We start from the raw sequence: 14778 nt of genomic DNA, 5'->3' as shown, positions 1-14778 counted from the left end.
ACCATGGATTTTATCACCAAACTTCCCAGGACCGCACGTGGAGTAGATTCGATATGGGTAGTGGTGGATCAGTTGACGAAGAGTGCCCATTTTATTCCGATCCAGGAGAGTATATCGGCTGAGAGGTTAGCCGATATCTATGTGCGAGAGATTGTGGCACGTCATGGAGTGCCGGTATCGGTAGTGTCGGACCGAGATGTTCGCTTCACGTCCAGATTCTGGAAGCGGTTTCACGATGAGATGGGTACTCGTCTCCTTTTCAGCACCGCTTTTCACCCTCAGACCGACGGGCAGAGCGAGAGGACGATTCAGACTCTCGAGGACATGCTTAGGGCATGCGTTCTAGATTTTGGGGGCTGTTGGGATACGTACCTTCCCTTAGCGGAATTCTCGTATAACAATAGCTATCATGCGAGCATTGATCGACCTCCTTTTGAGATGTTATATGGCAGAAAGTGCAGGACCCCGATTTGTTGGGGCGAGGTCGGTCAGCGGGTCATGGGGAGCACCGAGGTGGTGCTCAAGACGAAGGAACTGATCCAGCAGGTCCGTAGTAGACTGCAGACTGCGCAGAGTCGGCAGAAGAGCTACGCCGACAGGAGGCGTTCAGACTTGGAGTTCCAGGTGGGAGACATGGTCCTTCTGAAAGTCTCACCTTGGAAAGGTGTCATCAGGTTCCGGAAGAGGGGCAAATTGGGCCCCAGATTTATTGGTCCTTTCAGGGTTTTGGCCCGGGTGGGTCGGGTTGCTTACCGGTTAGATCTTCCTGAGGAGCTCAGTTTGATACACAACACCTTCCACGTGTCGCAGTTGAGGAAGTGTTTAGTGGACGAGACAGCGGTCGTTCCCTTGGAGGATATCCAGGTCGATAGCGGCCTGAATTATATCGAGAAGCCGATAGCAATTCTGGAACGGAAGACCAAGACCTTGAGGAACAAGGTGATCCAGCTGGTAAAGGTGCAGTGGCAGCACCGGAAGGGGTCTGAATGGACATGGGAGGCTGAAGAGGAAATGAGAACGCACTACCCGGAGTTATTCGCGGATCCAGCTGTAGCAGACTTCGAGGACGAAGTCTGAGACAAGTGGGGGGAGAATTGTAACGACCCGTTTCCGGTATGTTAATTAACTTGATTTTAGGCTAAGTTTTTAAGAGGGACTCGGCGAGTTCTAGCCTGACTCGCCGAGTCGAGTCGCGCATCATGGGCACGCGGGAGCCGGCGACTCGGCGAGTCCGTCCGTTTGGGAGAAACCCTAAATCCCCGGGTTTGCTCACTATTTAAACCCCATTATAGCCTCCATCTCGCCACTTTCCCCCTGAGAGCACTGTGAGAAACCCTAAACCTTCCATTTGTGAGCTTATATGTGATCTTGTTCCATTTTGTGAAGAGGTGAAGAAGGAGAAGAAGAAGGAAGCAAGGAAACGTGTTCTAGTGCCAAGATCCGAGGTCAAGTGTGAACTTATTGAGGTATTTTCGAAGTTCCCTTCTGGTTTCATGTTTAAACTTCCATTAGAGCTCTTTTAGGGCTATTTGATGCTTGTTCCAAGCTTCATGCTTGCTTGAATGTGTTATTAAGCCGAAATATCTTTAGATCTGAGTGTTGGGGTGTTGTAGGGTCCAGATCCACTACCTTTTTGGAGTTACATTACATATTAGCCATGGATCTACCCTTATTGTGCATATTTTAGTCTTATTTCCCTCATTCATGTGGTTGTGCACGTAAAGTTGGAAACTTTACGTGGTAAAACAGCTTAATGGACCCAGATCTATCATTTGCATGTGTTGGATTCAAGAGAAATCGAGTAAAAACATGTTGCATGGCGGCGACTCGGCGAGTCGGAAGAACGACTCGACGAGTCCGGTCGCGAGTCCCGAGTTCTTCAGTTTCTTCAGTGTCGAGTGGACGAGGTGAGTTAGGGAGTGGACTCAGCGAGTTGAGGGTAGACTCAGTGATGGAGGGACTCGGCGAGTCTGTTCATACGACTCGGCGAGTCCAAGGCAATCTTCTTGGGGGATCAAGAACAACTCGTCGAGTCTGTTCATCCGACTCGGCGAGTCGGATGAAGATCATCTGAGTTCTTGGATCCAGAGGGTACTCGTCGAGTCGATGCCACACTCGACGAGTATCAGCGTGTAAGAGTTGAGTGGGGAGTCTAGGACTCGGCGAGTTGGGTATCCCGACTCGGCGAGTCAGCCCTGAGTAAGTTGACTTTGACCAAGGGTAGAAGAGTCATTTTACCCTGAGTGTAGTGTTAGTGATTGATCGAGTGTGTTTATGGATTTGTAGCCGAGGAGATTCAGGAGCAGCAGCCGTTAGCCTTCCGAGCCACACACTCATCCGCTAGCTTACGAGGTGAGTTTCCTTCCAGTAGGGACGGGTCTAAGGCCACAATGCCGGCCCGTCCAGTTAGTAGTAGTTTCCGGACTTTGGTCCGATGTAGTAGTTAGTATGACTGATGCCTTCGTGGTTCAAACATAATTCATGTGCTATGTGTTAAGTGTTTTATGTTCCGGGCTACGGCCCGATGCAGTATGCAGTATGTTTGTTATGATATGCTATGCTATGCTCAGTCAGTTCCGGACCTCGGTCCGATGCAGGGGACACGGTCCCAGTCAGTTCCGGACTTCGGTCCGAGGCAGTTAGTTCCGGACTCCGGTCCGATGCAGTTAGTTCCGGACTTTGGTCCGATGCAGGGGACAAGGTCCCAGTCAGTTCCGGACTTCGGTCCGATGCAGTTTCCGGGCCCCGGCCCGATGCAGTGGGCAAGGCCCAGTATGTGTTTATATGTTTTGTATGGTATGTGGTAAGTTGGGGGAGCTCACTAAGCTTCGTGCTTACAGTTTCAGTTTTGGTTTCAGGTACTTCCGCAAGCAAAGGGAAGAGCGCGGGGTGACGGCATCGCACACACCACCGCTTCAGCTTAGTCTGGATTTGATTTAGTTATTGTTTTCGATGTAGTATGATGCAGTTTCCGCACAGTACTTTATTATATTTTTGGGACATATCACGCGTGGTTTATTTATATAATACTCTGATTATATTTTTGATGGTATTAAAAACAAAAATTTTCGGGTCGTATTTTGGGTCGTTTCACGTTTAAAATCGGTTTTGAGTCGAGCTTTTAATGATCCGATCTCGAGTAGCTCGCGAGTATCTTGGCTCATTTGCACCCCTAATAGTACATTAGTGAATTTGGACGAACCTAACAGCTATAAGGAAGCCATGGCAGGCCCGGAGTCTGCAAAGTGGAAAGAGGTGATGGACAGCGAGATTCATTCCATATACGATAACCAAGTTTGGAGCTTGGTTGATAATGTGCCAGGTCGTAAGATAGTCGGGTGCAAATAGAACTTCAAGAAGAAGACCGACATGGATGGGAATGTGCACACTTATAAGGCATGATTGGTTGCGAAGGGCTTTACTCAAACTCCCGGAGTTGACTATGATGAGACCTTCTCACCGGTTGCGAAGATAAAGTATATTAGGGTGATGTTGGCCATTGCTACATTTCATGAATTTGAAATATGGCAGATGGATGTCAAAACCGCTTTCCTTAATGAGAAGTTGGATGAGGATGTTTACATGAGTCAGCCAGAGGTTTTTGTCATTGTGAAGAATCCCAATAGAGTGTGCAAGCTTGAAAAATCCATTTATGGATTGAAGCAAGTGTCTCGCAGATGGAATCTTTGTTTCAATGAAAAAGTAAAAGATTTTGGTTTTCTACGAAGCGAGGGTGAATCATGTGTATATGTCAAAGCCAGTGGTAGTATAGTTAGCTTCCTCATGTTGTATGTCGACGATATATTACTCATAGGAAATGACATCTCGACGTTGCAGGAAGTCAGGTCCTGGCTTGGGAAGTGTTTTGCAATGAAGGGCCTCAGAGAGGCTACCTATATTTTGGGAATAAGGATAGTGAGAAACAGAAGTAAAAGACTAATAGGACTTAGTCAAAATACTTACTTGGACAAAGTGCTAAAATGTTTTAGTATGGAGAATTCTAAGAAGGGGGAGTTACCAATCCAAAGTAATGCCAAGTTGAGTAAGACTTAAAGCCTGAGTACCGAAGTCGAGATAGCAGAAATGAGTCGAGTACCATTCGCTTCCACAGTTGGCTCGATTATGTATACTATGACTTGTACTCGCCCTGATGTGGCCTTCACTTTGAGCATGGTCAGCAGATATCAAGGGAACCCTGGCAAAGCACATTCGACCGCAGTCAAGAATATTCTTAAGTGCCTTCGGAGGACCAAGGAATGGATTCTAGTCCTCGGTAGGAGTAATGACTTAAGCGTGTGAGGGTATAGTGACGCCAGTTTTCAAACCGACAGGGACAACTGCCGTTCGCAGTCGGGCTAGGTCTTTACCTTGAATGAAGGATCAGTGACTTGGAAAAGTTCCAAGCAGGAGACCGTAGCTGAATCAATGTGCGAATCAGAGTATATAGCGGCGAGCGAAGCATCAAAGGAGGCGATATGGTTAAAGAAATTCATCGGAGACCTTGTAGTTGTGCCAGCCATAAAGGAGCCCATGGAAATTTTTTGTCATAATGCAAGAGTGAATGCCTTGACCAAGGAACCGAGAGATCATGGTAGATCTCGACATATCAACAAAAAATATCACTTTATTCGACATCGGGTGGAAGAAGGACTCCTCGTAGTGAAGAGGGTATCGTCGGAGGATAACCCAGCATATCCCCGTACGAAGGGACTAAGTAGGGTTAAACACTTGTAGCACGCTAGGAGCATCGGGCTGAAGGACGGTATTATTTTAGATTAGATAGCTTCGAAACATGTAATAGATAAATGTAATTGACATTTGATGATTAAATAAAAGAGTATTATTTATAAGTAAATTTATTGTCTTATGTTAATTGTTTACCTATTGTTTCACTTTGAATGTTTTGACTTCCTGAATAATAAGATTATTCGAATGTTCCACAGTAGCTCATACTTTAGGAGTAGGTATGAAAGAATATTGTCATGATTTGGTTTGTAGATTATCAAAAGTGTATTAGACATAGCAAAGGTTTGTTGCAACGTTCATGAGTGCTTATGAATTTGATTTGAGCATTAGATTAAACCCGCACTTGCTGGTATCACTTCATAGAATTTATCACGAGTGATCGCAAGACGATAATATCATATGGTCTTAAAACCTAGATATACGGTTTATCATTTGCGAGTTAGTTGTGCATTGATAATGTGTAAACACATCAGTAACTTGATGTTATAAAACGCATTGTTGTGCATGATTTGATGAGTGAATGGCAAATGCATATAAGTCAAAGTTTATCTGTTCCTTTTATCCTAAGAGGGTAACAGCGATATCTGGGCCCCTCGATGATTTGGTTTGACTTATGTGTCGGGCCCGATCAGGACTGAATTGATGTGTTCAATTAAGTTCTATGTCACACGAATCAGACATTGAGAAACAAACTGTTGGACAATGAGTATGACTATGTTCCATGTAATTGTCCGCATGATATCTAGAACGGAGGACTATACGATCCCTTATCTAAAGCACATGTTACTGATAAGATCAAAGTTCGACAGCGTCTTTGAGAGCTACGATTGCTAATCAGATTGTACTTACACTATAGTTACTAGACTTATCCAAGTGGGAGACTGTTGGATTAGTATCTAAGCCCGTAACTATATTTGGTATGTATTTGACCCGGTTGTGCATGGTGCTTTTGGGTTGCCTTCACCAGAGCAACTTGACAGGGTGATTTATGGTGAGAGAGAGAGAGAGGTTATTGTGGTTTATTACTATATTATATGAATAATATATTAAAAGAGAAATCAGGTAGTTTAATTAATATTAGACAATAATTAATTAAGAAATATTTCTATGGCTAAAAGACATTAATTAATAAAGGGGACTTAAACTGTCAAATGTGTGATAGTTGAATATTGGGTTGCGAAGCCTTATGGACTAGGCATGGAAGAAATTAGGGATGTGTCCATCCTAATTTCGGCCATAAGGGCCCTATTCCAAAAGCTTCTTTGGACTAGTTAAGGCCTAAGTTGTCCATTAGGGTTTTGACTGAAACCCTAGCAGCACAAGTATAAATAGAATCCCCAGGGCATTAGTTTTCGGCCACTTGAAACCCTATAAGAGTTTATAGCCGACATTTGTTCCTCTCCCATATCTCCAATATCATCCTCTTTCTTGTGTGGTGTTTGTAAGCCATTAGAGGAGTGACATTTGTGACTCTAAGCTCCAAGACAAGAAGATTCAAGCCATTGTTGAAGAGGTAAGTATCTAGATATGTTTCATGTGATAATATCGAAATATGAATGCTAGATCTAGGGTTCATAAGTCTTGGATGAATTGCAATTATAATAGAGAAACTTAGATCCAAGCCTTAGGGTTTGCATGAGCACATAGGATGTTCTTTTGGCTCAAACCCATCACCTTTGTGGACCATCTGGAAACGGGTTTTTGGACCAAGGAAATTATTAGACTTTAGGATAAGGCCATTGAAGAGGTTTGGGCCCAATTTGGAAAATTAGGCCATAAGTGGCCATTATTGGGCTTTGGATGATTCTACGCTAATGGGCCATCAGAATGCTAAATGTTTTGGAATAGAAAGATGTTTGGGCTTTAAGGTAAGGCCCATGTTGTAACATCCGGATTCCCAAGTATATTATTTTATTCATTTATTTTGGAGTTTGTTGAGGGACTCGGCGAGTTGGTGCTTAGACTCGCCGAGTAGAGTCGCGGATTCTCATCCGGGTTCATGATTAGACTCGGCGAGTCCATGAGTGGACTCGGCGAGTCCACGCTGTTTAATGAAACCCTAATTTCCCGGGGTTGGGACCTATTAAAAGGCCCTTAGGGCCATCATTTGCGGCTACCAAACCCCAGAGAGAAACCCTAAAAGAGCTAGAGCGATTGTGAGAGGAAAGGATCCATTTCTTGATCTTTGTGGTTGATTCTTGCAAGAAGGAGGTGTTTCCAGCTTAGAGGAGACCAAGGAGGTGGTGCATATGTGGATTTCGAGAAAAAGACTTCATCTTTGAGGTAGTATATCGCCCCTTTATCTGTTTTGTTGAAGGAATCCATAGATGTAGAGTTTTCATGTCCTTTAATGGAAGAAATTGTGAGAATATGGCCCTTATTCGCTTTGAGACTTCGGATCTGGACCCATAGTGGTCTAAAGAGCTTATCTCAACTTGCTTTATGTTGAACTATGGAGGTGTTGAGCTTAAGATGTTATTTTTGGGGCTAAATCACTAAGTGAAACCTCCTAGACGTCCCATGAGTCTCAAGATTCGAGCTTTACGTGTTTATCAGGCTTGGGAAGGTCAGATCTATGGATCAAAGGAACAGATCTGACCTTAGGAGGTCAATTGAGTTTGTGCATGGCATAATCTCGCCGAGTCCAAGGGTAGACTCGGCGAGTAGGGTTAGGGTTTCCCGTAAATCACTCAGTGAGTAGACTTGCCGAGTTGGGGAATAACTCAGTGAGTCAGAGAGGGATTAGAGGACTGGAGTTCAAGGCAGAACTCGCCGAGTTGATCTTGAGACTCGACGAGTTGAGTCGAGGTGGCCCCGCGATTCATGCCAAGTGTGACTCGTCGAGCAAGGGGAGAGAATCGACGTGCCAAGCGAGACCAGAGAGTTAATGGACACGTGTAGACTCACCGAGTCGCCTAAGTGCACTCGACGAGTCGGGTCAAAGTTTGACCGTTGACTTTTGTTGACTTTTAGGGTTTGGTCAACAATGAGGGCCTTTGAGCCAAAATAGGGGTAAAATAGTCTTTTACCCTTCTGAGGGTGTCAAGAGAGGGTTGAGCCTAGTCCCGAGAGTTATATTTATGAGATTATTTACTTTATGTGATTAGGCGGAGGCTAGATCGTATTTCTACCGAGTTAGAGATTTACCGAGACATCTGAGGTGAGTCTTCTCACTATACTTTACCTTGAGTGGTAATTAGAGTTATGTGACAGAGTTATTGTATGCTATTATGTGATGTGTTGCACTGCATTATCTCTATGTGATTTATGCCATGTTTATATCAGAGTTAGAACCAGAAGGTTCACGGAGCTAGGACCAGAGGGTCCACAGAGTTAGGGCCCAAGGGCCCACAGAGTTATAGCCTCGAGTGGCTAGTATGTGTTATGTATGGTATTTTGGGGAACTCACTAAGCTTCATGCTTACAGTGTTATGTGTTATGTGTTTCAGGTACCAGTGATGATCGCGGGAAGGTGCCGACATGATTTGTACACACGCATGAGATTTTATGTATTTTGATCTTGGGAAATGTTTTGTGAAACGAAGATATGATACAATGATATTTTGTTAATAAATGTGTTTGGAAAATGTGTTTTAAAATGCGAAAAATTGTCTTAAATTTTACGGTGTTACACATGTAGAGGCTAGGGCCCAATTTGGAAAATTGGGCCATTGGTCGATTAATTGGCTTTTGGGCCTTGCAGATTATAGTTTGGGCCATAGTTTTGGACAAGGATAGGTTAGCGGTAAAATGGTCTTTTTACCCCAGGCATGGAGTTATGGTTATAGATTAGAACCTAATTGTTAATTGGGTATTATTTTGTTATTGGTATTTCAAGGTTTGTCAGTCAGCAGCCAAGGATTTTTTGTATGTTTCAGCAATACGAGATAAGTCTTTTCATTATATCCATGGGTCGAAGGCATCAATGCAGACTCATTATGTGTTATGTGATATGCTAGTTGTCTCAGTGATACTTGCATGGAAGACCCCGGGGAGAGCTTGTGGCATATGGATGTTAGACAATGAGAGGGTGGGGGTGGGGGGGGGGGGGTGGGGATCCCATGGCATCTATATATATATATATATATATATATATATATATATATATATATATATATATATATATATATATATATATATATATATATATATATATATGTGCATGATAATCTGTGATTATATGTGGTGTGGTATTTTGGGGAATTCGTTAATTTTTGTGTTTACAGTTTTCAATTTATGTTTCAAGTACTTCAATTTTCAAATGAAAGAGTTCGGGACGATTGCAACGCACACACCACATGTTTCCACACTTTGTGAATTACTTTGGTTAAAGGATGTTTTGCTAAATATTGATTACTCTGGTTTTATAGAAACAATCTGTATTGACAATCTATTAATTTAAAAACACAAAAAAATTTATGTCGTGATCTTCGGGTCGTTATAGTTTCTGAGGTGGGTGCTTGTTAACAGATCTTAGGAAGAAAAATTGGTTGGTGAAAGCAACACATACCCCAAATTTCTTTCACTAATCTCAATTTTAGGGTACAGAGAGAGAGAGAGAGAGAGAGAGAGAGAGAGAGAGAGAGAGAGAGAGAGAGAGAGAGAGAGAGAGAGAGAGAGAGAGAGAGAGAGAGAGAGACCCTCTTATTTTTTTAATTATTAAAATGAAAAAACAATTATGAAACTTTAAAAAAATAAATTTAAAAATAGAAAATAAATACCCAAGAGTATTAAAGTCATTTCATTTTACTGAGAGACAAAATCTGCAACGAAATTAGCTTAAAAGGACAACGAAACCAAAAAAATCGAGGTTTTGACTAAACCTCATAAAAAATAAATATCACATTGACCATTTTTGCAGTTTTATCTAAATAAAATTGGGACCAAATTAAAATTTGAATTTTTGTTTGTATCAAGTGTAAAAAAACAATATCGAATCGTATCTTATTCTTATTTAAAGTTCAATACGATATTACCATGTGTTTATAAGGTCGCACGGAGTACTGGCAACGAGACATCTCGTGGTCTAGGTGGCAACGACCACGGACCGTGAACACCACCATGGTGATTGACTGTGGTCGTGGTTAATTGTGGTGTAGACGAATTAAAACGGCCATTAGGAAGAAGATGTTTGATTTCATCAGGGTGGTGCTCCTGTGAGGAAGACGAGTGTAGCTTGGAAGGAAAGAGGTAATTTCTTTGACCACTTTTCAATTAGATGGAAATTTGGTTTTCAAAATTAGGGTTCTTTGATTTTCGATGTACACCAAGTATTTGGGCTTAGTTAATGGATCTAAACGAGGATCAAATTTACAACGATGAAGATGTTTGGAATATAAACTTAGTCTGCATACAAAATTGAAAGACATATTTATATATTTATTTAGTTAGGCTTCAAATAATTGATTTTGGAAAAATCATATATGGATTAAATTAATGTAATCCTTTTTATTGAATGAAAAACTAAATTAATGTAATCTTTTTTATTAAATGAAAATTTGTTTTTTTTTTTTTTGAAATCTATGTTTTATTATATTTTCATTGTATTTTTGAATTAAATTTAATTAAGATGTACTGATGTGTTTAGTTATATGTATCTTAATGGTTAGTAATGTCTCATATAAAACATTCGACAATCATGCCTCTCCTTGGTAGCTTGATTATATGAACTTTTTTTTTTTTTTTTTTTAAAATAAATAAAAGGTTTGGTATTCTAATCCTCGGCATAACCCTGCAAAGATACCTCACATCATGATCATTGCATATTATGTAACCTTTTGTAAGAAAGCAAAATCAATAATACAAAAAATGTGTAGTTTTTTTTTTTTTTAAATCCATTATGAATACTAACGTATTAAACTAGAGTAAATTACAGAATTTGGTTGCAGTGTTTTAGACATGGGGCTCCTTAGAAAGCCTCGTGTGCCATGTACACGAGAGAAAATCCGTCCTTCTACATATTATTTTAACGTCTATATTTAAATCTCAAAATTAAGAATATGAAAAGATATGGTTGTTAAGCAATTTTGATTGTTTTTGAATTTTGTATTGTTAAAGAGTTTGGATGGTTTATCATGTAGTTGCAACTTGCAAATATCGGTTGGTTACGAATTTCTAGTATTTCTTATACATTATTTATACAAAAATTGTGATAATACGAAACACATGGATTCTTTCGAATTTATCCGGACTTATTTTCTTCCTAATTTGATTTAAGTTTATTTGGATTTGATTGTCGAAGAGGAATATGAGCTATCAATTCTTCTGAAAATGTGATTTTAAGTTTATTTGGATTTTGATTATTTTGAGATAAATGATTTAAATGATAAAAGAAAATGTAAAAGATAACAATGTATAACTCAAAGTATGAAAAGTCGAAACAATTTTTAATTGATTTTTTGATGTCTTGAATGAAACAGCTGTACATACATTCATCTTCACAAACAAAAAAAACAAAACCATCAAACATTCCAAAAAAAAACATGTGACTAATTTGACTGTACACTCTCTTCTAGAACATTCTTCAAAACGGCAACAAAAAAATTAAAATTAAAATATCGACTCTTCGCCGTCGTGCCTCAGCTCCTTTCGGAGCTTCCTAGAGAACGGCTGACAAGCATCCATACTCAAATCCATCGCCGCCGCCAATGCAACAAAAGCGGCTGCATCCTCCGTGCATGTCACGTGCTGAACACCAACTTCCACCTCCGGCTTACTACACCGTCCTCCGCCGGCCACCGATGACGACATCACAAAACCTTGATACATCAAATGCGCCCATGACCCGATTTCGAAATCGGATCCTGATCCAGACCCGGATCCGAAACTCCCATTTGGGGTGGAATTCGGTGAGCTTCCATTACTCATGTCTATGGTGAATTTCCCACCGGTTTTGGAACTGATGGTGGAGTTGGATAACGTCACCGGATCCAGCCCACTCACGGCGGCGTCCGGTAGAAGCTCGAACCGGTAGCCGAGGTGATCTTTACCTTTCGACTCCCGCCACGCCTCCAAACGGCCCCATGGCTTCCACGTGCTGTGACCCGGTCGGAGAATGAGCCACGCGCCGGGGTTCGACGAGCAGACGCTGTCTGTTCCGTTTGATGGGACAAACGGCGTCACCATTGACGCCATGGCCACCGGCGAACCGGAAAGATCGTGAATTGTAATTGACCATCCTTTTCGTTCTTTTACAGGCTTTTCTTTATCATTTCGTATCGATCTTAACCATATTTTTGAGTTCTTTGTTTCCGATAACGATGAACTGTAAAACAAAAATCAAACACACCATTAGATTAAGCAATGAAACAGGTTTAAATTTTCGTTTAGACAATTCGTCGAACATGTTTACTACAAGATAGAAAAACTGAAAAAGTGAAGAAGGAACTTACTCAGATCGCAATTTCTGTTCTCTGTTGTTTCTGAAACTGAATTTGCAAGTAAACACAGCTTGACGTAGATTCCCGTTCACTTGGAATACTTGTGGGCTACACTCGGGTTCACCATCAAACTCGAACACAAATCTCGGGTCACGTTCGACCCGAATACTCAAATGTAACTGAACCGGATTTTTCGAACTCCGATCACCAATCCCTACCCACCCGTTCCGAACCACCGAACATCCACGGTTACCACCACCGGAAACCGCCTCCGAATCCAAACCCACCGTCACAAATCCAAGAAACTTACTGCTCCCAAACCCACAAATCGGATTACTCCTCCTACCCGAATAAACCTCAATCTTCAACACGTTTGATTTATCAACGAGCTTATCAAACTCCGATTTCTTCAAATTAAAGCAAGCTTGAACTTGATCATTTACTTGATTAACATCACCATCTGCGATAGAACTGATATCCGAGAACTGGGTAACGTCGTTCTTGAGTTTAATCTTGCAATAATATGTCGACGGCGGACTTATACCAGCGCCACCACCGGAAAACTTCAATCCTAAACTTCCGACGAGTATTCGCACGTAAGGACACGGATCCATGGCGTCCTCCCGTTTAATTTAATCAAGAACCACTTTTTTTACACTCCTTTTCCCCAATTATCGTAATTCTCCGAGAATCTGGATCAGATTAGAAAACCTGTTGTGAAATTGTTAAAATCAAGTGCGTCGTATATATATTATACGCATATTTACAGATAGATGTCGATACAGAGAGATATGAGCGAGACAGAGAGATTACAGGCTGGAAATATCTTCCAGAGCTATTAATAGGATATCGATAACAAACATGCTGTAATGACTTGTACATAATGCATAAGTAGTTGTATTTTGATCTAGGATTTGGCTGTTTTTGTTCTGTAAGTAGATAATGCGTGAGGGAATGAGCTGGGGGCACGTATGCAAAATAAGATGCCAGCGATTTGATGGGATCTCCTAAACAAAATCCCTCCCTGAATTATAGAATTAATACAGAATTGGTCACTGAACTATTAGTAGTTTTGATGATTAGGTCCTTCTACTATTGAACCCGTTAATTCATATGTGGTTACTCGGTATTTATATTTATTTATATGATTTTTTGTTGCCTAAAATATGCAAAGGACCATATTGTTTATACATATATGAAGTTGCGTGTTTTGTATAATGTAACACATTCAAAATATGGAGAAAATAATTTGCAAAGAAAAATTCGCTATTACTTGCCTATAGCATCAAAGATTTGCCAAAATCCAAATAACATAAACCGAATTAAATCCATATGCATGTATGATGGCTGATGCAACAAATATAAATATAGCGAATAACAACTCATTAAACGTGACGTCTTATCTTCTTTTCAATTTGTACAAATTTGTACATAGTTTTCACAAGACATATTGAATTCAACTCTTCCAATGGATGCTATCCGGCCATTTTCCAACGGTTTTTTTTATGAGTATCTTTCTCTTTTTTTAATTTCATCCTTTCTAATTTGATTTTTTTTTATTTTATCTTTTATTATTATTATTATTATTATTATAAATTTCGAACAAAGTTTTATAATTCCGACGACATTATAAAACTTGAACGACTATATAAAATTAGTGTTTAATTATTTAATTATTTATTATTATTATTATAATAATAATAATTATTATTATTATTATTATAAATTTCGAACAACACTTTATAAATCAAACGGCATTATAAATTCGAACGGATATATAAAATTGGTTTTTAATTTTTTTAATTTTATATTTTAATCATATCATATATATATATATATATATATATATATATATATATATATATATATATATATATATATATATATATATATATATATATATATAATTTGATGTCAAATCAAATATTAAAATATTGATTAAATTGAGTTTAGAGGAATAAATTTGGTTTGAAGGTACTTATAATACAATCATTTTCCAACTTTTAACTTACACCAAGTTCCAAAACAATTACATCGTCGACTCTTTAGAGAAATTTTTGATCTAATTCTAGACCCATCAACTACAACTAATCACATAATATGTTACTTTTTTAAAAGATTATCCTATGAATATCCTCTTCATTTATATAAATTGTCATATCAGTAGAATACACAAACATGATTACACTCACATGAAGGGTTACACAACAATGTTGTTACGTATAAAAATCTCTTATTATTTTATGTTTATGATTAAACGACTCAGTATTTGTTTACACAATCATACAAAATGCAAGGATATACTTGCACGTTCATACAAGTACGTTGTCCTTTTTATTTAAAATGACTATAATAACAATGTTTTTTTTTTCACTTTTTGTATATTTTTTTGTTAAAGACTTTTAGAGAAAAAGTTGTTAGAGGTGGTAATTTGTTGTTAGTGGCAATTGTCGTGGACTCGTGGTTAACGGTGCTCATGGCTGTAGTTGATTGTAGTGGTGGTTTTCTTCTTACGAATGAAAGAGGAGGAATGAGTTTTGGGGTTAATGGGTTACGTGTAAGGTTTATTTATTATTTTGTAATTAAAATTAGTTTTAAAAATATATATTAAATCTAAAAATAAAAACAAAAATTAATTAAAGAGTTAAAGTAA

At 39.5% G+C, this 14778-nt stretch overlaps 1 protein-coding gene across 1 annotated transcript; it reads right to left on the bottom strand.

Annotated features, from left to right (window-relative positions):
* Positions 1 to 11113: 11113 nt before the first annotated feature.
* LOC145016613 (uncharacterized) lies at positions 11114 to 12881 on the bottom strand. The gene is made up of 2 exons (XM_078974870.1): positions 12138 to 12881; positions 11114 to 12010 (listed from the first exon to the last, which is right to left on the bottom strand). The coding sequence occupies exons 1-2, from the start codon at positions 12737 to 12739 to the stop codon at positions 11296 to 11298; spliced, it is 1317 nt and encodes a 438-aa protein (XP_078830996.1). The 5' UTR covers positions 12740 to 12881; the 3' UTR covers positions 11114 to 11295.
* Between the last annotated feature and the right edge of the window lie 1897 nt (positions 12882 to 14778).

This window comes from Lactuca saligna, chromosome 9 (assembly GCF_052625555.1).
Source record: "Lactuca saligna cultivar CGN05327 chromosome 9, ASM5262555v1, whole genome shotgun sequence".
Taxonomy (NCBI): Eukaryota; Viridiplantae; Streptophyta; class Magnoliopsida; order Asterales; family Asteraceae; genus Lactuca; species Lactuca saligna.
Note: the sequence above shows the minus strand (reverse complement) of the source record. Positions and strands in the feature narration are given on the sequence as shown.

What these genes read in the sequence shown, in the direction of transcription:
- LOC145016613 (XM_078974870.1), bottom strand. Translation starts at nt 12,739, where the DNA reads ATGGATCCGTGTCCTTACGTGCGAATACTCGTCGGAAGTTTAGGATTG. An exon ending in GAACAGAAATTGCGATCTGA is followed by an intron (nt 12,011 to 12,137) that starts GTAAGTTCCTTC and finishes TTTGTTTTACAG; the next exon opens with TTCATCGTTATCGGAAACAA.